The sequence below is a fragment of the Pseudophryne corroboree genome, chromosome 4 (assembly GCF_028390025.1).
Source record: "Pseudophryne corroboree isolate aPseCor3 chromosome 4, aPseCor3.hap2, whole genome shotgun sequence".
NCBI classification, from domain to species: Eukaryota; Metazoa; Chordata; class Amphibia; order Anura; family Myobatrachidae; genus Pseudophryne; species Pseudophryne corroboree.
Window position 1 is genome coordinate 846771421 of NC_086447.1, and position 22822 is coordinate 846794242.

The following is a 22822-nucleotide window of genomic DNA, read 5'->3' on the forward strand; positions in this document are numbered from 1 at the left end:
AAACTACACATCCCAGCATGCCCTGACACAGCTTCAACATTCTCTGACAGCAAAACTGTGTCAGGGCATGCTGGAATATGTAGTTTCACAACAGCTGGAGGGCCGCAGTTTGGACATGCCTGCTCTACGGTGATTCTGAGCACTAGCAACTGGCTTGGACAAATAAAACGTGATTTACAGCAACAGTGCCCATGCAATGCTTAGTAAATTCCAGTTGCTGCACAATATATTGGGGAATTCCCCCCCCCCCCCCCCCCCCAAAAAAAAAAAAAAAAACTTTGACCAGAGAATTGCTGTGGTTTTTAAGTCAAAATATTAAAACAATTGTCTATATCTACTAATCAAACTGTATTATTATGGGATCATGTCCAGTCTTTTTCAGAAAGGTCATAAACTCATCCGGAGTAATACCCATGGTAGCAGCATTGGTCATTGGATGGAAATAAACCCTCTCATGGCCACCTTCCAGAAATGTGGAATCCAGAACGTACTTCACGTCTCCCTTGCCATCACAGAACAGGGCAAGTGGGGTGGCACAGCCCTGGCCAACTTTCAGTTTTTCAATCATGGCGGCCTCTTCGGCAAACCTGAGGTTCCCGCTGCCAACGTTCAACTTCTTTGCTAGGTCATTAAGGTTCACCTGCCGGTCATGGAGAACAGTCACCAGCCAGAGCACTTTCTTCTTCTTGTCCTTCAAGAAGAGATTTTTGCTGTGTGCACCCTTCATGTGCTGGACGTGTGGCATCATTTCTTCCACTGTGAAAACCTACAAGACAGGACTCTGCAAATGTAATAACTAGTGAGACACCGCAATTGTAACCGCATTACGATTGGCAGGACTTCCCTGCATTGTCCTCTTGCGGAATCCTGGTCCTTCTGATATCAAATTCTCATCTTCTGACTTAAAGCTTGCATCCATTCTACCCTTGTACCTCTGACCTCACCTGTCTTCTGAAAGAACATGTGCTGCGGGGAGCATTCCAACAATAAGCTGCGGGCTCACTGTTAGGGTCTCCTGCCCTGTGCTGCCACGTCGTCATGGCAACCGGGAGACAAGTGCTAGCGGAGTAACCTGAGCGCAGCTGATACTCCGGTTCGGGTCTTTTGCTATGCAGTGGTTACAGGCAGGGGATCCGGTGCTGGTTTTTGTGCTCACAGTCTGTGAGGTCTGAGGGGGGCGTGGACAGCACCTGCTTTATAAGGCCTCTTCTCAGGTTAAGCAGATGCTGCTGAATCTTTGTTGGTTATACCCCTTTCACATCGCACAAATAACCCGGTACCGACACGGCATATTGCCGTGTCGAACCGGGTCAGTGTGCGATGTGAAAGCACACTAAGCGATTTAGCGGGTCGCCTGACCCGGTAAATCAACCCGGTAAAAAAGAAGGGTTTTACCCGGGTTGATTACCGGGTCAGGTGCGGTGTGAATGGGAGCCGTGTCGATGCGACACGGTTCCCATTCACAAGATAGGGAGAGGCGGCGCTGGAGATGAGCTCATCTCCCGACGCCGCCTCCACCCCCGCCCCTGCTGCTGCTGCGGCCTCCGTTGTCATGGCAACCGACCCGGTATATTGCCGGGTCGGGAAGCCTGCAACGGAGCGCAAATGCCGGATCCCACCCGGTAAGTACACGTTTGTCTTACCGGGTAGGACCCGGCATTTGCGGTGTGAATGCAGCATTAGTCAGTTCCTGAAAGTTAGCCAGTACTGTGTAGCTTTGTATTTGTTGTTGCTTACTGCAAATAGGCCTGGGGATTTGGTACTACACTCTGCCAATCCAGACCTAGCAGTAAGACTGGAGTCAGTCATTTAGCCTGCTGAGGTTCTTTTGCTATTCTGTGAACCCAGCAGGTTTGTGGCTGTACTTTCAGACCTGCCTGCATAATCCTCTCTCACTGTGCAGGGCGTCCATGTGTCAGTTTAGTGGCAGTAAGCTGAACCTGGGCCCTGCAAGTGAGAATTAGGATTGTGGAGACTCTCCTTGTGTCTATTATTCCATCTCTGACCAAGGAGTTTACTGCCACACCCGTTGGTAACCCTTTAGGGTTTTGCTGTTGCCCTTAGCAACAGCATTTCGGGTTCTCTACGTATTAAAACACAACATCTTGCTTTTTCCATCTGAGCATTTCTAATACTAGGGAGACACCCAGTTTCTTAGCCTCTGGGCTTCTCTGTTCACTCTGTGTTGGTTTTGTTACCCTATCACCTTCTGTGTACGTTATGTCATATTTCCCAGTCTGTCTGTGAGTTCATTTGTTTTGCATCCCTCTCTGTTCAGACACCAGTACATTCCTGCAGGCACTGGTGTGCATAACAGTTCAAACACCAGTACATTCCTGCAGGCACTGGTGTGCATAACATATTAAGCAGCCCAATACTCCTGTTGAAATTTTGTGGGAATATGGAGCATACCCCTCAAAATACGTTGCAACAGGTGGTCGATCAGGTGCAGGTCCTGACTCGTCAATTTAATGATTTGTCCATTAAAATGCACACCTCCCAGGCCGCTGGCAGAGCTCCCGCAGCAGCAGCACCTTCAGGGGTTAAGGAGCCGAAAGTAAATCTTCCGGATCGTTTTTCTGGAGATCGCTCGCAGTTCTTTTGTTTCAAGGAGAGCTGCAAGTTATATTTCCAGCTTAGACCTCAGTCTTCTGGGTCAGAGATTCAGCGGGTGGGTATAGTGATTTCCTTGCTACAAGGAGACCCACAGGTCTGGGCATATGGGTTGCAGCCTGACTGTCCGTCGCTTAAAAGTGTTGATGCTTTTTTTACGGCACTGGGCATGTTGTATGATGACCCTGACAAGACGGCCTCAGCCGAGGCTCAGATTTCGATCCTTAAGCAAGGGCGAAGGCCAGTTGAGGTTTACTGTACGGAGTTTCGGAGGTTGGCCCATGATACCCAGTGGAATGACCCAGCCCTGAGACACCAGTACCGAAGAGGTCTTTCTAACCAGATAAAAGACCAACTGGTACAATATCCCTTGCCTGATAGCTTGGATCAGCTCATGCAGTTATCCATCCGGGTGGATAGACGGCTGAGAGAGCGTAGGCTTGAAAGGGAGACCGAGGTTTCCTTCTTTCCCAAGGGAACCTCAGACTCTGAGGAATTTTCCGAGGAGCCTATGCAGATTGGGGCTACCCGCCTCTCCTCGCGTGAGAAGACGCGGAGGAGACAGCAGGGGTTGTGTTTGTACTGTGGGAATAAGGGTCATGTGGTAGTATCATGCCCAGAAAAGCCGGAAAACTTCAGGGCCTGAGGGTGATGGGAAATATCCTGTCAGGCCAGAAGTCAGAATTTCCCAAGAAGACTTTTATCATTCCGGTGACCTTGAAGATCCTCGGTCAAACTGTCAAGACTGAGGCCTTTGTGGACAGTGGGGCCGACGGGGTTTTTATGGACCGCCAATTCGCCCTGAAACACTCTGTTCCCTTAGTACCCTTGGCGTCGGAAATTGAGATTTGTGGGTTAAACGGGGAACCATTATCCCAGGGTAAAATTACCTCTTGCACTAGCCAGATTTCTTTGTTTATTGGAGCCACACACACTCTGAAAAATTGTCCTTTTATGTGACTGTCTGTACTTTTGCCCCATTGGTGTTGGGGTTACCCTGGTTAAGGGCCCACAATCCTCAATTTGACTGGGTCTCTGGGGAGATTCTTAGTTGGGGTACTGATTGTTTCAGGAGTTGCTTGAGCCTTCCAGTCAGGCTCTCGCAGCTAAGTTTGCCAGGATTGCCAGGGTGTTATGCAGATTTTGCGGACGTGTTCTCCAAAAAAGTTGCAGAGGTACTACCTCCCCATCGCCCCTATGACTGTGCCATTGATTTGTTGCCGAATGCTAAGCTTCCCAAGAGCAGGTTGTACTCCCTGTCACGTCCTGAGACTCAGGCTATGGCATTCAGGAGAACTTGGCTAAAGGATTTATCAGACCTTCACAGTCTCCAGTTGGGTCGGGGTTCTTCTTCGTGGGTAAAAAGGACGGTTCATTGCGACCCTGCATCGACTTCAGGGAATTGAACCGTATCATGATTAAAAACTCATACCCACTGCCTCTCATTTCGGTCTTGTTTGACCAGCTTCGTACTGCCACCATTTTTTCTAAGATTGACCTACGCGGTGCGTACAATCTAATCCGAATAAGAGAGGGGGATGAATGGAAAACTGCCTTTAATACCCACTCAGGGCATTATAAATATTTGGTGATGCCTTTTGGGCTCTGTAATGCCCCGGCAGTCTTCCAGGATTTCATGAACGATGTGCTCAGGGAATAATAAGAATTTACTTACCGATAATTCTATTTCTCGGAGTCCGTAGTGGATGCTGGGGTTCCTGAAAGGACCATGGGGAATAGCGGCTCCGCAGGAGACAGGGCACAAAAAAGTAAAGCTTTAGGATCAGGTGGTGTGCACTGGCTCCTCCCCCTATGACCCTCCTCCAAGCCAGTTAGGTACTGTGCCCGGACGAGCGTACACAATAAGGGAGGAATTTTGAATCCCGGGTAAGACTCATACCAGCCACACCAATCACACCGTACAACTTGTGATCTAAACCCAGTTAACAGTATGATAACAGCGGAGCCTCTGAAAAGATGGCTCACAACAATAATAACCCGATTTTTGTAACTATGTACAAGTATTGCAGATAATCCGCACTTGGGATGGGCGCCCAGCATCCACTACGGACTCCGAGAAATAGAATTATCGGTAAGTAAATTCTTATTTTCTCTATCGTCCTAGTGGATGCTGGGGTTCCTGAAAGGACCATGGGGATTATACCAAAGCTCCCAAACGGGCGGGAGAGTGCGGATGACTCTGCAGCACCGAATGAGAGAACTCCAGGTCCTCTTTTGCCAGGATATCAAATTTGTAGAAATTTACAAACGTGTTCTCCCCTGACCACGTAGCTGCTCGGCAGAGTTGTAATGCCGAGACCTCTCGGGCAGCCGCCCAAGATGAGCCCACCTTCCTTGTGGAATGGGCCTTAACCGATTTAGACTGTGGCAGGCCTGCCTCAGAATGTGCAAGTTGAATTGTGTTACAAATCCAACGAGCAATTGACTGCTTAGAAGCAGGCGCACCCACCTTGTTGGGTGCATACAGTATAAACAGCGAGTCAGATTTTCTGACTCCAGCTGTCCTGGAACATATTTTCAGGGCCCTGACAACTTCTAGCAACTTGGAGTCCTCCAAGTCCCTAGTAGGTGCAAGGCACCACAATAAGCTGGTTCAGGTGAAACACTGACACCACCTTAGGGAGAGAACTGGGGACGAGTCCGCAGCTCTGCCCTGTCCGAATGGACAAACAGATATGGGCTTTTTTGAGAAAAAACCACCAATTTGACACTCGCCTGGTCCAGGCCAGGGCCAAGAGCATGGTCACTTTTTATGTGAGATGCTTCAAATCCACATATTTGACTGGTTTTAAACCAATGTGATTTGAGGAATCCCAGAACTACGTTGAGATCCCACAGTGCCACTGGAGGCACAAAAAGGGGTTTTGTATATGCAATACTCCCTTGACAAACTTCTGGACTTCAGGAACTGAAGCCAATTCTTTCTGGAAGAAAATTTACAGGGCCGAATTTGAACCTTAATGGACCCCAATTTGAGGCCCATAGACACTCCTGTTTGCAGGAAATGCAGGAAACGACCGAGTTGAAATTTCTTTGTGTGGCCTTCCTGGCCTCACACCACGCAACATATTTTCGCCACACGTGGTGATAATGTTGTGCGGTCACCTCCTTTCTGGCTTTGACCAGGGTAGGAATGACCTCTTCCGGAATGCCTTTTTTCCCTTAGGATCCGGCTTTCCATCTCCATGCCGACAAACGCAGCTGCGGTAAGTCTTGGAACAGACATGGTACTTGCTGAAGCAAGTCCCTTCTTAGCGGCAGAGGCCATAAGACCTCTGTAAGCATCTCTTGAAGTTCCGGGTACCAAGTCCTCCTTGGCCAATCCGGAGCCATGAGTATAGTTCTTACTCCTCTACGTCTTATAATTCTCAGCACCTTAGGTATGAGAAGCAGAGGAGGGAACACATACACCGACTGGTACACCCACGGTGTTACCAGAACGTCCACATCTATTGCCTGAGGGTCTCTTGACCTGGCGCAATACCTGTCCCGTTTTTTGTTCAGACGGGACGCCATCATGTCCACCTTTGGTATTACCCAACGGTTTACAATCATGTGGAAAAAACTTCTCAATGAAGTTTCCACTCTCCCGGGTGGAGGTCGTGCTGAGGAAGTCTGCTTCCCAGTTTCCATTCCCGGGATGAAAAACTGCTGACAGTGTTATCACATGATTTTCCGCCCAGCGAAAAGTCCTTGCAGTTTCTGCCATTGCCCTCCTGCTTCTTGTGTCGCCCTGTCTGTTTACGTGGGCGACTGCCGTGATGTTTTTCCCACTGGATCAATACCGGCTGACCTTGAAGCAGAGGTCTTGCTAAGCTTAGAGCATTATAAATTTACCCTTAGCTCCAGTATATTTATGTGGAGAAAAGTCTCCATACTTGATCACACTCCCTGGAAATTTTTCCCTTGTGTGACTGCTCCCCAGCCTCTCAGGCTGGGCTCCGTGGTTACCAGCATCCAATCCTGAATGCCGAATCTGCGGCCCTCTAGAAGATGAGCACTCTATAACCACCACAGGAGAGACACCCTTGTCCTTGGATATTGGGTTATCCGCTGATGCATCTGAAGATGCGATCCGGACCATTTGTCCAGCAGATCCCACTGAAAAGTTCTTACGTGAAATCTGCCGAATGGAATTGCTTCGTAGGAAGCCACCATTTTTACCAGGACCCTTGTGCAATGATGCACTGTTTTTAGGAGGTTCCTGACTTGCTCGGATAACTCCCTGGCTTTCTCTTCCGGGAGAAACACCTTTTTCTGGACTGTGTCCAGAATCATCCCTAGGCACAGCAGACGTGTCGTCGGGATCAGCTGCGATTTTGGAATATTTAGAATCCACCTGTGCTGATTGTAGCAGTATCAGAGATAGTGCTACTCCGACCTCCAACTGTTCCCTGGACTATGCCCCTATCAGGAGATCGTCCAAGTAAGGGATAATTTAGACGCCTTTTCTTCGAAGAAGAATCATCAATTCGGCCATTACCTTGGTAAAGACCCCGGGGTGCCGTGGACAATCCAAACGGCAGCGTCTGAAACTGATAGTGACAGTTCTGCACCACGAACCTGAGGTACCCTTAGTGAGAAGGGCAAATTTGGGACATAGAGGTAAGCATCCCTGATGTCCCGGGACACTATATAGTCCCCTTCTTCCTGGTTCGTTATCACTGCTCTGAGTGACTTCATCTTAATTTGAACCTTTGTAAGTGTTCAAAAAAAATTTTTTAGAATAAGTCTCACCTAGCCTTCTGGCTTCAGTACCACAATATAGTGTGGAATAATACCCCTTTTCTGTAGTAGGAGGGGTAATTTAATTGTCACCTGCTGGGAATACAGCTTGTGAATTTTTTCCCATACTACCTCCTTGTCGGAGGGAGACTTGGTAAAGCAGACTTCAGGAGCCTGCGAAGGGGAAACGTCTCGACATTCCCATCTGTACCCCCGGGATACTACTTGTAGGATCCAGGGGTCCTGTACGGTCTCAGCGCCATGCTGAGAACTTGTCAGACGCGGTGAAACGCTTCTGTTCCTGGGAATAGGCTGCCTGCTGCAGTCTTCTTCCCTTTCCTCTATCCCTGGGCAGATATGATCTTATAGGGACGAGAGGACTGAGGCTGAAAAGACAGTGTCTTTTTCTGCAGAGATGTGACTTAGGGTAAAAAACGGTGGATTTTCCAGCAGTTGCCGTGACCACCAGGTCCGATGGACCGACCCCAAACAAGTCCTCTTCCTTTATACGGCCATACTGTGCCGTTTGGAATCTGCATCACCTGACCACTGTCGTGTCCATAACATCTTCTGGCAGTTATGGACATCGCGTTTATTCATGATGCCAGAGTGCAAATATCCCTCTGTGCATCTCGCATATATAGAAATGCTCTATAGTCAATAAAATACTGTCCCTGTCAAGGGTATCAATATTTTTAGTCAGGGAATCCGACCAAGCCACCCTAGCTCTGCACATCCAGGCTGAGGCGATCGCTGGCCGCAGTATAACACCAGTATGTGTGTATATACTTTTTATTATATTTTCCAGCCTTGTCAGCTGGTCCTTGAGGACGGCCCTATCTATAGACGGTACCGCCACTTGTTTTGATAAGCGTGTGAGCGCCTTATCCACCTTAAGGGGTGTTTCCCAACGCGCCCTAACTTCTGGCGGGAAAGGGTATACCGCCCATAATTTTCTATCGGGGGGAACCCACGCATCATCACACACTTTATTTAATTTATCTGATTCAGGAAAAACTATGGTAGTTTTTTCACATCCCACATAATACCCTCTTTTGTGGTACTTGTAGTATCAGAAATACGTAACACCTCCTTCATTGCCTTTAACGTGTGGCCCTAATAAGGAATACGTTTGTTTATTCACCGTCGACACTGGATTCAGTGTCCCTGTCTGTGTCTGTGTCGACCGACTAAAGTAAACGGGCGTTTTAAAACCCTTGACGGTGTTTTTGAGACGTCTGGACCGTACTAATTGTTTGTCGGCCGTCTCATGTCGTCAACCGACCTTGCAGCGTGTTGACATTATCACGTAATTTCCTAAATAAGCCATCCATTCCGGTGTCGACTCCCTAGAGAGTGACATCACCATTACAGGCAATTGCTCCGCCTCCTCACCAACATCGTCCTCCTACCTGTCGACACACACGTACCGACACACAGCACACACACAGGGAATGCTCTGATAGAGGACAGGACCCACTAGCCCTTTGGAGAGACAGAGGGAGAGTTTGCCAGCACACACCAAAAACGCTATAATTATATAGGGACAACCTTATATAAGTGTTTTCCCTTATAGCATCTTAATATATATATAAGCATATCGCCAAATTAGTGCCCCCCCTCTCTGTTTTAACCCTGTTTCTGTAGTGCAGTGCAGGGGAGAGCCTGGGAGCCTTCCCTCCAGCCTTTCTGTGAGGGAAAATGGCGCTGTGTGCTGAGGAGATAGGCCCCGCCCCTTTTTCGGCGGCCTCGTCTCCCGCTCTTAACGGATTCTGGCAGGGGTTAAATATCTCTATATAGCCTCCGGAGGCTATATGTGAGGTATTTTTAGCCAAAATAGGTATTCATTTGCCTCCCAGGGCGCCCCCCTCCCAGCGCCCTGCACCCTCAGTGACTGCCGTGTGAAGTGTGCTGAGAGGAAAATGGCGCACAGCTGCAGTGCTGTGCGCTACCTTTAGAAGACTGAGGAGTCTTCTGCCGCCGATTCTGGACCTCTTCTTACTTCAGCATCTGCAAGGGGGCCGGCGGCAAGGCTCCGGTGACCATCCAGGCTGTACCTGTGATCGTCCCTCTGGAGCTGATGTCCAGTAGCCAAGAAGCCAATCCATCCTGCACGCAGGTGAGTTCACTTCTTCTCCCCTAAGTCCCTCGTTGCAGTGATCCTGTTGCCAGCAGGACTCACTGTAAAATAAAAAACCTAAGCTAAACTTTCCTAAGCAGCTCTTTAGGAGAGCCACCTAGATTGCACCCTTCTCGGCCGGGCACAAAAATCTAACTGGCTTGGAGGAGGGTCATAGGGGGAGGAGCCAGTGCACACCACCTGATCCTAAAGCTTTACTTTTTTGTGCCCTGTCTCCTGCGGAGCCGCTATTCCCCATGGTCCTTTCAGGAACCCCAGCATCCACTAGGACGATAGAGAAATTTGGATAGATTCTTAGTTGTATACTTAGATGACATCCTAATCTTCTCCCATTCCCTGGAGGAACATCGGAAGCATGTACGCTTAGTCCTCCAGAAACTCAGAGACCACCGGCTTGGGGCGAAGCTGGAGAAGTGCGAATTTGAAGTTCAGCAAATCGCATTTCTAGGATATATTATCTCCCCAGAAGGTTTCCAAATGGAGGGTTCCAAGGTACAGGCAGTCCTGGATTGGGTGCAGCCCACTAGTTTGAAGGCGCTTCAGCGTTTCCTGGGCTTTGCAAATTTTTATAGACGATTTATCGCTGGATTTTCGTCTATAGTGGCGCCCTTGGTGGCACTCACTAAGAAAGGGGCGGATGTTGCTCACTGGTCTCGTGAGGCCAAAGCGGCTTTTGCCCGTCTCAAAAGGGCATTTGTCTCGGCCAAGGTGCTGCGACACCCAGATCCAGAGCGTCCTTTTGTGGTGGAGGTGGATGCCTCTGAGATGGGTATTGGGGCAGTGCTCTCTCAGATGGGAGTGTCTGATAATCGCCTTCATCCCTGTGCTTACTTTTCCCGTAAATTTTCGCCTGCCGAGATGAATTATGACGTGGGTAACCGGGAATTGTTGGCTATTAAGGATGCACTCGAGGAGTGGAGACACTGGCTTGAGGGGGCTAAGTTTGTGGTCTCAATTCTCACCGACCATAAGAATTTGGCATATTTAGAGTCAGCGAAGCGTCTCAATGCCAGGCAGGCACGATGGGCTTTGTTTTTTGCTCGCTTTAATTTTTTGATAACATATCGCCCTGGGTCAAAAAACATCAAGGCTGATGCACTCTCGCGGAGTTTTGCTCCAATCCAGGAGACCACCGGGGAGCCGTTGCCCATTGTGTCCCCATCATGTATTAAAGTGGGCATTACCCAGGACCTCTTGTCATTAGTCCTTAGAGCACAGGAGCAGGCTCCTCCAGACCTTCCGGTAGGTCTTTTGTTTGTGCCTCCTAGGTTAAGACAGCGAGTGTTCCTGGAATTCCATGCCAAGAAGTCGGCAGGTCACCCGGGTATTGCCAGAACTCGGGAGTTGCTATCTAGGGCGGTGTGGTGGCCCTCGGTGGCTAAGGATGTGGATCAGTGGGTTCGGGCATGTGACATCTGTGCCCGAAATAAGACTCCTAGAGGGGTTCCTGTTGGCCCATTACATCCACTCTCTATTCCATCGAAGCCATGGACCCACATTTCAATGGATTTTGTTGTGGACTTGCCCAAATCCTCGGGGATGACAGCCATCTGGGTTGTCGATGACAAGTTTTCGAAGATGGCGCACTTCGTTCCACTGGTTGGGCTGCCATCGGCCAGACGCCTGTCTGAATTATTTATGCTGCATGTTGTGCGTCTCCACGGGTTGCCACTTGATGTGGTCTCTGACCGCGGATCCCAGTTTGTGGCCAAATTCTGGAGGGCATTTTGTTCCGATCTCCAGATTTCTGTCAGCTTGTCGTCAGGCTACCATCCGCAGTCTAATGGGCAGACTGAAAGGGTGAACCAGTCCTTGGAGCAGTTCCTCAGGTGTTATGTCTCCAAGTGTCAGACTGACTGGGTTGCTCATCTGTCAATGGCGGAGTTTGCCTATAACAATGCGGCTCACTCTGCTACAGGGATCTCTCCCTTCCTTTGTGTGTATGGGCATCATCCTAAGGCCAATTCTTTTGACCCCCTGGACTCCACGCCTGGTGGTTCCTCTGTCGTTTCGGTCCTTAGAGGTATTTGGAGGAAAGTGAAGAAAGCCCTTGTGTCTGTGTCATTAGTGACCAAAAGGGTTTTTGATAAGCGGAAAAGACCCTGCAGCTTCAAATTAGGAGACTTCGTCTGGTTGTCTACCAAGAATTTGAAGTTGAGACAGCCATCTCATAAGTTAGGCCCCCGGTTCATCGGCCCTTATAAGATCACCAGGGTTATCAATCCGGTGGCATTTCAGTTAGATCTGCCCCGTTCTTTGGGTATCAATAAAACATTTCATTGTTCCCTTTTAAAACGGGCGATTAGTAATCCTTCTTCCAGAGGAAGACCTTCCCCTCTTCTGATACGTGGCCAGAGGGAGTTTGTTGTTGAAAGGATTCTTGACTCCAAGATGGTTCGGGGTCGGCTGTCATTTTTGGTGCACTGGAAGGGGTATGGCCCGGAGGAGCGGTCGTGGGTGCGCAGTTGTGATCTTCATGCCCCCAGACTGATACGCTCTTTCTTCTCGCAGTTCCCCGATAAACCCGGTGGTAGGGGTTCTTTGACCCCTCGTCAGAGGGGGGGTACTGTTAGGGTCTCCTGCCCTGTGCTGCCACGTCGTCATGGCAACCGGGAGACAAGTGCTAGCGGAGTAACCTGAGCGCAGCTGATACTCCGGTTCGGGTCTTTTGCTATGCAGTGGTTACAGGCAGGGGATCCGGTGCTGGTTTTTGTGCTCACAGTCTGTGAGGTCTGAGGGGGGCGTGGACAGCACCTGCTTTATAAGGCCTCTTCTCATGTTAAGCAGATGCTGCTGAATCTTTGTTGGTTAGTCAGTTCCTGAAAGTTAGCCAGTACTGTGTAGCTTTGTATTTGTTGTTGCTTACTGCAAATAGGCCTGGGGATTTGGTACTACACTCTGCCAATCCAGACCTAGCAGTAAGACTGGAGTCAGTCATTTAGCCTGCTGAGGTTCTTTTGCTATTCTGTGAACCCAGCAGGTTTGTGGCTATACTTTCAGACCTGCCTGCATAATCCTCTCTCACTGTGCAGGGCGTCCATGTGTCAGTTTAGTGGCAGTAAGCTGAACCTGGGCCCTGCAAGTGAGAATTAGGATTGTGGAGACTCTCCTTGTGTCTATTATTCCATCTCTGACCAAGGAGTTTACTGCCACACCCGTTGGTAACCCTTTAGGGTTTTGCTGTTGCCCTTAGCAACAGCATTTCGGGTTCTCTACGTATTAAAACACAACATCTTGCTTTTTCCATCTGAGCATTTCTAATACTAGGGAGACACCCAGTTTCTTAGCCTCTGGGCTTCTCTGTTCACTCTGTGTTGGTTTTGTTACCCTATCACCTTCTGTGTACATTATGTCATATTTCCCAGTCTGTCTGTGAGTTCATTTGTTTTGCATCCCTCTCTGTTCAGACACCAGTACATTCCTGCAGGCACTGGTGTGCATAACAGTTCAAACACCAGTACATTCCTGCAGGCACTGGTGTGCATAACACTCACTTAAGCTATGGTGATTCACACGTGGGCAGAACATAGAGATTTAGAACAGAAATTAATCCAGACCCTACCCAAAATCACCTAAATAATCGCTACAAATGGCTACACTGCAGTTTTCCACGTTAATGACGTGACTGGTGACAGACTAGGTTCCAGGTCCCCGCCACACAACCAGTCTCAACACATTTGTGTTTTTGTGCTTTGCCAAACACTAAACAAAAATAAAAAATGTCTGTAAAGTTGGTTTACGTCACAGTTTAAGTAAGACGCAAGTTGATAAAAGAAGATAAGATTTTACTCACCGGTAAATCTATTTCTCGTAGTCCGTAGTGGATGCTGGGGACTCCGTAAGGACCATGGGGAATAGACGGGCTCCGCAGGAGACATGGGCACTTCAAGAAAGAATTTGGATTCTGGTGTGCTCTGGCTCCTCCCTCTATGTCCCTCCTCCAGACCTCAGTTAGAGAAACTGTGCCCGGGAGAGCTGACAGTACAAGGAAAGGATTTTGGGAATCCAGGGTAAGACTCATACCAGCCACACCAATCACACCGTATAACTTGTGATAACTTTACCCAGTTAACAGTATGAACAACAGAGCATCAGATAAACCCTGATGCAACTATAACATAACCCTTATTTAAGCAATAACTATATACAAGCATTGCAGGAGAAGTCCGCACTTGGGACGGGCGCCCAGCATCCACTACGGACTACGAGAAATAGATTTACCGGTAAGTAAAATCTTATTTTCTCTGACGTCCTAGTGGATGCTGGGAACTCCGTAAGGACCATGGGGAATAGCGGCTCCGCAGGAGACTGGGCACAAAAGTAAAAGCTTTAGGACTACCTGGTGTGCACTGGCTCCTCCCCCTATGACCCTCCTCCAAGCCTCAGTTAGATTTTTGTGCCCGGCCGAGAAGGGTGCACACTAGGGGCTCTCCTGAGCTTCTTAGTGAAAGTTTAAGTTTAGGTTTTTTATTTTCAGTGAGACCTGCTGGCAACAGGCTCACTGCATCGAGGGACTAAGGGGAGAAGAAGCGAACTCACCTGAAGTGCAGAGTGGATTGGGCTTCTTAGGCTACTGGACACCATTAGCTCCAGAGGGACCGAACACAGGCCCAGCCTCGGAGCTCGGTCCCAGAGCCGCGCCGCCGGCCCCCTTACAGAGCCAGAAGCAAGAAGAGGTCCGGAAAAATCGGCGGCAGAAGACTTCAGTCTTCAACAAGGTAGCGCACAGCACTGCAGCTGTGCGCCATTGTTACTCAGGCACACTTCACACTCCGGTCACTGAGGGTGCAGGGCGCTAGGGGGGGGCGCCCTGAGCAGCAATGTAAAACACCTTGGCTGGCATAAATACACCACATATAACCCTCAGGGCTATATGGATGTATTTTAACCCCTGCCAGAACTCACCTAAAAAGCGGGAGAAAAGGCCGCCGAGAAGGGGGCGGAGCCTATCTCCTCAGCACACGGGCGCCATTTTCCATCACAGCTCCGCTGGAAGGACGTCTCCCTGACTCTCCCCTGCAGTCCTGCACTACAGAAAAGGGTAAAAAAGAGAGGGGGGCACTAATTTGGCGCAGTTTTGATACTAACAGCAGCTATAAAGGGAAAAGCACATTTTATAGTGGTATTCCTGTCTATATATAGCGCTCTGGTGTGTGCTGGCATACTCTCCCTCTGTCTCCCCAAAGGGCTAGTGGGGTCCTGTCCTCTATCAGAGCATTCCCTGTGTGTGTGCGGTGTGTCGGTACGATTGTGTCGACATGTTTGAGGAGGAAAATGAGATGGAGGCGGAGCAATTGCCTATTATACAGTTGTCACCCCCGAGGGAGTCGACACCTGAGTGAATGAGCTTATAGAAGGAATTGCGTGATAGTGTCAGCTCTTTACGACAGACAGTTGACGACATGAGACAGCCGGCTACTCAGCTTGTGCCTGTCCAGGGGGTCTCAAACGCCATCAGGGGCTTTAAAACGCCCGTTACCTCAAATGGCAGACACAGACACGGATACTGACTCCAGTGTCGATGACGAGGAGACATACGTGACTTCCACTAGGGCCACACGTTACATGATTGAAGCAATGAAAAATGTATTGCATATCTCTGATAATACAAGTACCACTAAAAAGGGTATTATGTTTGGTGAGAAAAAACTGCCTGTAGTTTTTCCTGTATCCGAGGAATTAAATTAAGTGTGTGATGAGGCGTGGGTTTCCCCCGATAAAAAACTGATAATTCCTAAAAGGTTATTGGCATCGTACCCTTTCCCGCCAGAGGATAGGGCACGTTGGGAAACACCCCCTAGGGTGGATAAAGCGCTCACACGCTTGTCTAAACAGGTAGCACTACCCTCTCCTGATACGGCCGCCCTAAAGGAACCTGCCGATAGAAAGCTGGAGAATATCCTAAAATGTATATACTCTCACACGGGTGTTATACTGCGACCAGCAATCGCCTCAGCCTGGATGTGCAGTGCGGGCCTGGCGTGGTCGGATTCCCTGACTGAAAATATTGATACCCTAGACAGGGACAGTATATTACTGACTATAGAGCATTTGAAGGATGCATTTCTATATATGCGTGATGCACAGAGGGATATTTGCCGACTGGCATCAAGAGTTAGCGCGCTGTCCATTTCTGCAAGAAGAGGTTTATGGACGCGGCAGTGGTCAGGCGATGCGGATTCTAAAAGGCATATTGCCTTATAAGGGGGAGGAGTTATTTGGGGTAGGTCTATCAGACCTGGTAGCCACGGCAACTGCTGGAAAATCCACATTTTTACCCCAGGTAGCTTCTCAACCTAAGAAGACGCCGTATTATCAGGCGCAGTCCTTTCGGCCCCATAAGGGCAAGCGGACAAAAGGCGCCTCATTTCTGCCCCGTGGCAGAGGGAGAGGAAAAAGGCTGCAACAAACAGCCAGTTCCCAGGAACAAAAGCCCTCTCCCGCCTCCGCAAAGTCCTCAGCATGACGCTGGGGCTTTACAAGCGGACTCAGGCACGGTGGGGGCCCGTCTCAAGAAGTTCAGTGCGCAGTGGGCCCACTCGCAAGTGGACCCCTGGATCCTTCAAGTGGTATCTCAGGGGTACAAATTGGAATTCGAGACGTCTCCCCCTCGCCGTTTTCTAAAGTCTGCTTTACCGACGTCTCCCTCAGACAGGGAGGCAGTATTGGAAGCCATTCACAAGCTGTATTCCCAGCAGGTGATAATCAAGGTACCCCTCCTACAACAGGGAAAGGGGTACTATTCCACATTATTTGTGGTACCGAAGCCGGACGGCTCGGTGAGACCAATTTTAAACCTAAAATCCTTGAACACTTACATACAAAGGTTCAAATTCAAGATGGAGTCACTCAGAGCAGTGATTGCAAACCTGGAAGAAGGGGACTATATGGTGTCTCTGGACATCAAAGATGCTTACCTACATGTCCCAATTTACCCTTCTCACCAAGGGTACCTCAGGTTTGTGGTACAGAACTGTCACTATCAGTTTCAGACGCTGCCGTTTGGATTGTCCACGGCACCCCGGGTCTTTACCAAGGTAATGGCCGAAATGATGATACTCCTTCGAAGGAAGGGAGTTTTAGTTATCCCTTACTTGGACGATCTCCTGATAAGGGCAAGATCCAGGGAACAGTTGGAAGTCGGGGTAGCACTATCTCAGATAGTGCTGCGCCAGCACGGTTGGATTCTCAATATTCCAAAATCACAGCTGATCCCGACGACACGACTTCTATTCCTAGGGATGATCCTGGACACAGTCCAGAAAAAGGTGTTTCTCCCGGAGGAGAAAGCCAGGGAGTTATCCGAACTAGTCAGAAATCTCCTAAAACCAGGCCAAGTCTCAGTGCATCAATGCACAAGGGTCCTGGGAAAGATGGTGGCTTCTTACGAAGCAATCCCATTCGGCAGATTCCACGCAAGAACCTTCCAGTGGGATCTGCTAGACAAATGGTCCGGGTCGCATCTTCAGATGCATCAGCGGATAATCTTGTCACCAAGGACAAGGGTGTCTCTCCTGTGGTGGTTGCAGAGTGCTCATCTTCTAGAGGGCCACAGATTCGGCATTCAGGACTGGGTCCTGGTGACCACGGATGCCAGCCCGAGAGGCTGGGGAGCAGTCACACAGGGAAGAAATTTCCAGGGCTTGTGGTCAAGCCTGGAGACATTACTTCACATAAATATCCTGGAGCTAAGGGCCATCTACAATGCTCTAGTCAGACAACATCACGGCAGTCGCCCACGTAAACAGACAGGGCAGCACGAGAAGCAGGAGGGCAATGACAGAAGTTGCAAGGATTCTCCGCTGGGCGGAAAATCATGTGATAGCACTGTCAGCAGTGTTCATTCCGGGAGTGGACAACTGGGAAGCAGACTTCCTCAGCAGACACGACCTCCACCCGGGGGAGTGGGGACTTCACCCAGAAGTCTTCCACATGATTGTGAACCGTTGGGAAAAACCAAAGGTGGACATGATGGCGTCCCGCCTCAACAAAAAACTAGACAGGTATTGCGCCAGGTCAAGGGACCCTCAGGCAATAGCTGTGGACGCTCTGGTAACACCGTGGGTGTACCAGTCAGTGTATGTGTTCCCTCCTCTGCCTCTCATACCCAAGGTACTGAGAATCATAAGAAGGAGAGGAGTAAGGACTATACTCGTGGCTCCGGATTGGCCAAGAAGGACTTGGTACCCGGAACTTCAAGAGATGCTCACAGAGGACCCGTGGCCTCTACCTCTAAGAAAGGACCTGCTCCAGCAGGGACCCTGTCTGTTCCAAGACTTACCGCGGCTGCGTTTGACGGCATGGCGGTTGAACGCCGGATCCTAAAGGAAAAAGGCATTCCGGATGAAGTCATCCCTACCCTGATCAAAGCCAGGAATGATGTAACCGTACAGCATTATCACCGTATTTGGCGTAAATATGTTGCGTGGTGCGAGGCCAGGAAGGCCCCTACAGAGGAATTTCAACTGGGTCGTTTCCTGCATTTCCTGCAAACAGGACTGTCTATGGGCCTAAAATTAGGGTCCATTAAGGTTCAAATTTCGGCCCTGTCGATTTTCTTCCAGAAAGAACTGGCTTCAGTTCCTGAAGTTCAGACGTTTGTCAAGGGGGTACTGCATATACAGCCTCCTTTTGTGCCTCCAGTGGCACCTTGGGATCTCAATGTAGTTTTGGGGTTCCTAAAATCACATTGGTTTGAACCACTCTCCACTGTAGACTTAAAATATCTCACTTGGAAAGTGGTAATGCTGTTAGCCCTGGCTTCAGCCAGGCGTGTCTCAGAATTGGCGGCTTTATCCTATAAAAGCCCTTACCTAATTTTTCATACGGACAGGGCAGAATTGAGGACTCGTCCTCAATTTCTCCCTAAGGTGGTGTGAGGATACTGGGTTCTTCTAATCACTCAGACACAGAGCCGATGAAACCAAAGTGATGGTTTATTTCTCACAGCACACAGGAATAGATAATTCACAGGAAACAGACGTAAATATAGCCCAGAAACAGTATACAGGTAGCAGTCCAGATAGTAAGTCCCAGTAGAGGATTTAGGTCCACAGCAATTCCGTGCAGAAGTTCCAGATAAACAAGTCCATACAGCAGAACTATCACTGAGTCCACACAGCAGTGATAGCAGATTAGTCCATGCAGTAGTAAGTACATATAACTCCACACAGCACTGTTGATGTGTTCCACAAGGTACCCTGGCAGAGAATCACCCCTTAGCCAGAGTCCTGCGACTAACATGAGGAGCTGACCTGCACAACCTCTTTTAAAACCTTCCAAATGCCCATCATGCCACGCTCACCTGGGGAGAAGACGCAGGTTCCTGATTGGTGGTATCCCACCTCAGGTATTTCCCTACTCCCTCCCACAGCTGGCCTTCTCCTGCTGACCACATGCTGGGTCAGGCTCCGAGTTGTCTGTGAGAGACCAGGATGGGACAGGGGACAGTAAACAGAAGGAACAATGACCGGGAAATTGGTTTAAGTCCTGATTGTCCCCTGTGGAGGAGAAGCTTCAAAGAGACATTACCTGGTCCTCAAATGTATTTCCTGTGTGACCATATAAGGATCATAGATGGACTCAATAGGCATGGCAATGATAACCTGTAGTAACCTCATACCAGACTGGCATTCTCCTACAAGAACATAACATGACAGCACTAGGTGCAAGGTCACAGCACACCTGTATTTACCTGGGTAAGATTATAGTACAGAATATATAGGGTAATGGATGAACACACACATGGGGTAATAGTGACACAAGCCAGAGAGACATGGGAACAGAAGGAATAAAAAGTACATTAAACGCTATAAAGATTGCAATGCCATAAATACAGTTTTAACTTCTGTCTCATATCTTTACATTCCTTCCTCTACTTTTTATTCCTGTTCTGAAGGGTTGAGGAAACATTACCACCCAGGAGCGGTGGGTGCAGGGGAGAGAACATCATGCATGTGTGTACCACCTGAGTCCCACAGGGTGATGTCACACCAGACCCATGTGGTAAGAGGCAGTAGTGTTAAACAACCAGCAAAGACAATATTACAATATGACACATTCATTTTCACCAGCAGGGGATTTAGCAATTCAGATGTTGGGTATCCCCACTCCGCAACATTGCAAACTTTTACACCCGGCCCACCTATTGGGTGTACTAATACCTGTGCCTCTGGCACAACGGGGCAGGGAGTACCTTCCACCTCCCCCCCTTGCACAAGGAACAGCTGCCTAAAGGCAGGCCAATGTTGGGGTTCTGCCCCCAGCACTTCCGCAACTCTGTCCAGTCCTTCCTTCCTCAAACCCCAACTAGGGGGCTGGCAAATTTCCGTACAGCACGTGGTCTCAATACCTAGTGCTGAGGATGGACCCTTCATCAGAAACAATTCAGCTGGTGGCTGCAGGGGAGTCACCAGCACAGGCTGGTCCTGTGCCCGCGCTCCCCCCTCAAAAGCCAGTATCTCACCTGCAGCTCCTTCTGCGCACACCTCCTCCTGGATAATCTCCTCCCCCGCCAGTCCTGTGCGCTTGGTAGCTGGTGGGGTACCAGTCAGGGTTTTAACAACTGAAGCTTCCACAATTATCTCCACAACTTGCTCTTGCTCTGCAGATGGAAGGGGTGTGGGTGGCACTGTGCCTTCACCCTGGTAAAGGAGACGAGATAGCAAGCGGCATCTCCCAACCTCCACTTGATCTGTAGTTGCTTGGATCTGGCTTATGGCAGGCACATCCCTCGGCACATAGTTACAGTCCACACTTTCACAGGTATTACGGTGGTGCAACACATCCTTTTCTGGTTCCTGCTCTGATATTATGTTAACAGTCTCTGCTACCAATGTCACTGTTGAATCACAGGGTACGTACCAGTATTCACATCGCAGCTCCTCATTCCCCAAATCGTTAAAATGGAATAATCCTTCATAAACTTCTTGTGGAGTTAGGGTAGCAGGAGATCCACAGGGCATGTTCTCATCAGCCTTCCTCAGTGAAATGAATGAGGCTGCCATTGCCAATCCGTCGCGATGAGCCTCCCCCAGCTGAATAAGCTGGGCATCCTGGAGCAAGAGGCCATCCGTGACTGGTATGTTTGTAGTCGGGGAGTGGAACAATACTCCCCTATCCATGGTGATCTCTTGGGCACAGTCTCCATTGATTCCCTGGCAGCTGGTTACTAGGTCTACATCTTCCACCTCAGCAAAAGGGAAGGTGTAGCACAGCTCCTCCTGGGATGTCTGTATTGTGGGCATAGCCTTCACTTCAGCGCTAGCCTCTCCCAGCATAGTACACCGGGCAACTGCTTCCCTTGGGTGTGGGAGAAGCTGTTGCAGACGGTGCCTTTCTGCATCCACCCTGCAACACTGGTCTAGCCATGCTGGGGTATCCAGGAGCCCCCGATCCATTGCCTCTTCCTCTGCCACAATGAAGCACTCCTCCAGACACTCCAGCTGTTCCCACACACTCATCCCTGGGCCGAGACGAAGGATCCACGTCCGGTAATCGGTGAACGCTTTTGTTGGATCCCGCTGATCCTGGAGAATAAGCTGGAGGATTTCCCTGCGAGTGCAGAATTGGAAAGGGATGCCTCGCAGCTGGCATTCTGCTATCAGCTCCTCCATGCTCATTTCTTCCAACGTGGTTATGGGCCCCGCTGACAAGGACTTTGCTCCCTTGGTAACAGGCACTTGCAAGGCGGACCCCTCAGTTATCTGCCTGGGTTGCAGCGGCCCCATTTTGGATATTTCCTCTGGCTCTAGCCCAGAAGATAATTGATTCTGGACTTGCCCTTCAGCCTCAGAATATTGACTTCTCTGTATAACTTGGGTCACTGTAGCACTCACTTCCTCGGTGAATTCTACAAACTCTGGCTCCCCCAGCAGATTCCATGAGGCTGCCTCACTTTTACAGTGCAGGAATGCATCCCCCAGGTAACACAACTTTTCCTGTATGCTGGATACTCTCCAGCCACTGATCATCCGCATAGCTTCATTCCAGTACTCCCAAATGTACTGCATCTTTATAGCAATCAATAACAGATCCGGCTTACCAGCCTGCCGATACACCGACACACCTCCATCCACGAGCTCCACTGCCCTGGGAGACTTGAGGCGTTCATTTTCTTTCCTCGGAAACATTTTCTTTTGCACAGGACTGACACCTGCTCACTTGTTACCACCTCACTGCAGATCCTCTTGCATTACATATGGCCTGATCCTCTGTTCTCTGCTGGGCCTTCACGCTTCCTGCGGTCGTTGTTTGGTGTCTGAATGATCCCACTGCTGCCGCCAAATGTGAGGATACTGGGTTCTTCTAATCACTCAGACACAGAGCCGATGAAACCAAAGTGATGGTTTATTTCTCACAGCACACAGGAATAGATAATTCACAGGAAACAGACGTAAATATAGCCCAGAAACAGTATACAGGTAGCAGTCCAGATAGTAAGTCCCAGTAGAGGATTTAGGTCCACAGCAATTCCGTGCAGAAGTTCCAGATAAACAAGTCCATACAGCAGAACTATCACTGAGTCCACACAGCAGTGATAGCAGATTAGTCCATGCAGTAGTAAGTACATATAACTCCACACAGCACTGTTGATGTGTTCCACAAGGTACCCTGGCAGAGAATCACCCCTTAGCCAGAGTCCTGCGACTAACATGAGGAGCTGACCTGCACAACCTCTTTTAAAACCTTCCAAATGCCCATCATGCCACGCTCACCTGGGGAGGAGACGCAGGTTCCTGATTGGTGGTATCCCACCTCAGGTATTTCCCTACTCCCTCCCACAGCTGGCCTTCTCCTGCTGACCACATGCTGGGTCAGGCTCCGAGTTGTCTGTGAGAGACCAGGATGGGACAGGGGACAGTAAACAGAAGGAACAATGACCGGGAAATTGGTTTAAGTCCTGATTGTCCCCTGTGGAGGAGAAGCTTCAAAGAGACATTACCTGGTCCTCAAATGTATTTCCTGTGTGACCATATAAGGATCATAGATGGACTCAATAGGCATGGCAATGATAACCTGTAGTAACCTCATACCAGACTGGCATTCTCCTACAAGAACATAACATGACAGCACTAGGTGCAAGGTCACAGCACACCTGTATTTACCTGGGTAAGATTATAGTACAGAATATATAGGGTAATGGATGAACACACACATGGGGTAATAGTGACACAAGCCAGAGAGACATGGGAACAGAAGGAATAAAAAGTACATTAAACGCTATAAAGATTGCAATGCCATAAATACAGTTTTACCCTCTGTCTCATATCTTTACAGGTGGTTTCAGCGTTTCACTTGAACCAGCCTATTGTGGTGCCTGCG

The 22822-nt window shown here is 49.3% G+C and overlaps 1 protein-coding gene across 1 annotated transcript in view; it reads right to left on the minus strand.

Annotated features, from left to right (window-relative positions):
* Nucleotides 1–266: 266 nt before the first annotated feature.
* The window catches only part of LOC134910517 (prolyl-tRNA synthetase associated domain-containing protein 1-like), a 36455-nt gene continuing 13899 nt past the window's right edge, over nucleotides 267–22822 (minus strand). Inside the window, exon 2 of the mRNA XM_063918626.1 lies at nucleotides 267–766. Coding sequence (XP_063774696.1) covers nucleotides 338–766 — 429 coding nt within the window. The 3' untranslated portion in view covers nucleotides 267–337. The remainder of the gene's footprint in view (nucleotides 767–22822) is intronic.